The following is a 2,473-nucleotide window of genomic DNA, read 5'->3' on the forward strand; positions in this document are numbered from 1 at the left end:
CTTGGAAAAAAAAACAAACTCTGGGTGCATGTGTATGCCCAAAATCCTGAGAGGAGAATAGAAAAGGGATTGCAGCATGGCCCTCCCCTTAGGAGGTGTCTTCTCATTCCGCCCTCCCTCTCTGTCTCTGTCTCCTGCAAGCACAGGCACCCCAGAGCAAAATAAAATAAAATATATAGGATTGAAGGACTTCAGTTTTACAGATGGGACAACTGAGGCTGAAACAGAAATAGCTCTGATTCCAGCCACTGGCTTCTGAGGGACTATTGTGGCCAAGGCCCATCCTCCAGGCCAGGGCCTGCCTGAGCGGGACTCTCCTCTGCTCGCCACTCACCTTCTCAGTCCTGCGGGCCAAGATGACCAAGCCTCGGATGGACAGCACCTTCATGACAGGGTCCCGGTGGTTCAGGCCTTCTGCCATCCGCCCCAGAGAGTACTCCTCGGGGATCCTCCGCACCTGCTCCATCTGGAGGAGCTGAGGGAACGAGCAGTGGTGACTCCCCTGCCGAGGGGTGCCCCACTGGTGTCCACGCACGGGGGCGCACATGTGGGATAAAGGCTCAGCCTCCGCCTGGAGTTTTGGGCTTAGGAAACTCACAGCGCGTCGGAGATCATCAGCACCTCAAGGGCCAGTGGAACAAGCCGCTCTCCAGCCCAGGGTCCCAGGGAGTGCCTCACTGCCTTCCCATCCAGGCCCTGCTGGCCTCTGCAACCTCGTTCACACGTCCACCCTCCAGCCCACCCTCCAGCCCACGCTCCCCTAACTCGGCTGTCCCCCGTTCCCTGAGTGAGCCAGGCAGTTTTGTCCCTTCTGTGCTAGCAGCATGCCCTTTTGCAAAACGCCCACCTCCGCTCAGCCCGGGCCATGGCTTCATCCAGAACTCAGCCCCCTGACATTGTCTCGGCCTTCAGGCCTTCAGCCAGGCGACCACCCCTTCTCTGTGCCTCGGGGAGTCCTGAACACGCTCCTCAAGCAGCACCTGGAAACCTTCAGTGCCCCCATCTGTCATTCCTGCCTCGCCGGCCCACCTGGGGACATTCTTAAGGATGGAAACTGTGCCGTCCCTCCGTGGGCCCCGCTGCCTAAGGGAAGCTCTGGCCTGGCGAAGGCGCAGGGACTGCTGCACAGCACGGGAACTCACCTCTCCTCTGGCTGTGCTTCCTCCTCCGGCCCCATCGCAGAATTAGTGCTTCCCTTTCTCCCACCCAAAAGTGGGCATCGCCCTCGTCACGCCCCTCTCTCTGCCCTTCTCACCGTCAGCAGCCAACAGGTCTTCCCGCTGAGTGGTCCCCACAACGCTGTGCCCTCTGTGCCCTGCCTAGAGTCTACTGTGACTATCGAGACACGTGTCTGTGTGATGGGAAGAGCGAGCTGGGGAGACAGAGAGCTGGGAGGGGACAAGACAACTGACTCGGGGAGGAGGCAGGGCAGGAGGGGCTTCGCCACCACACGGCCTGCTCTGCACCAGATTCTGGGCACAAGACACACAGGAAAGCGGCGATGGTCCCAGTAGCTGCCTTTAGACTCACAGAGGGCATTTCCTAAGTGCCAGGCACCAGGCCTCAGCACAGGTCAATGAGGGCCAGCTTTACAGCCTGCAGTGGTTAGGGGGGCCGTCTCTCACACGGCCGACCACAGTTCAGATCTCGGCATGGTGGCTTGGAAAACACACTGGGCACATGTACCCCAAATCAGGGCAGGATGGAGAAATGGAGAAGAGATTGCTGCATGACCATACCCTACTGAGGGGTGCTTTCTCCTTCACTCTTTCTAGTGAGTACACGTGCCCTCTACAGTTAAAAATTTTTAAAAACTCTATGGAGTCGGCAGTTGGTCAGTCCCATATGACTGACCACGGTTTGTGTCCCTGACCTGAAAGCTTGCTTTTTCACTTTCTCTCTCTGGTCAAATTAAAAAATAACATTAATAAATAAAATAAAGTATATTTTAAAAAGTCTTTTGAAGGCAGACAACTCCTTGTCCCATATTACAGGTGAGAAAGCGGAAGCACAGGCAGGTTAACTGACTTCCCCAAAGTCCCGGGGCTCCCTTGAGTCCACTCCCATTGGGAGAAGCGAGCTACACAACCACAGTGACGAGGCTGCAGAGTGTCAAGGACAGATACCTGAGCTACACAAAGCACCACGGTGGGGGCCGGTCGGTGGCACTGTGGTTAAGCCACTAGACTCCCACATGTTCAACTGCAGTTCCAGTCCCGGATACAGTGGCTCGAGGATCACACCAGGGGCATGTGCATACTCAAAGGGAGAGTGGGGGGGAGGGATTACAGGTGGCCATCCGCCGGGGATTGATTTCTCATTTTCTCTCTCACTATCTCTCTCTGTCTCTCTCCAGAAAATCTACATGGTTCGAGTCCTGGACCCAAGGACTCACACAAATGAAAAAAAAAAAAAATCATACTGAGCACATGTGCATGCATGCCCAAAATCCTGAGAGGAGAATGGAGGAGGG

At 55.9% G+C, this 2,473-nt stretch overlaps 1 protein-coding gene across 11 annotated transcripts in view; it reads right to left on the minus strand.

Annotated features, from left to right (window-relative positions):
• MROH7 (maestro heat like repeat family member 7) overlaps positions 1 to 2,473 on the minus strand; it is a 59,392-nt gene that overhangs the window by 8,569 nt on the left and 48,350 nt on the right. For all 11 annotated transcript variants that reach the window (XM_027770890.1, XM_027770892.1, XM_014586903.1 and 8 more), the window contains one exon: positions 335 to 475. In XM_027770890.1, the coding sequence (XP_027626691.1) occupies positions 335 to 475 (141 nt within the window). The remainder of the gene's footprint in view (positions 1 to 334; positions 476 to 2,473) is intronic.

The sequence above is a fragment of the Tupaia chinensis genome, unplaced genomic scaffold (assembly GCF_000334495.1).
Source record: "Tupaia chinensis unplaced genomic scaffold, TupChi_1.0 Scaffold000165_2, whole genome shotgun sequence".
In the NCBI taxonomy this organism is placed as follows: domain Eukaryota; kingdom Metazoa; phylum Chordata; class Mammalia; order Scandentia; family Tupaiidae; genus Tupaia; species Tupaia belangeri.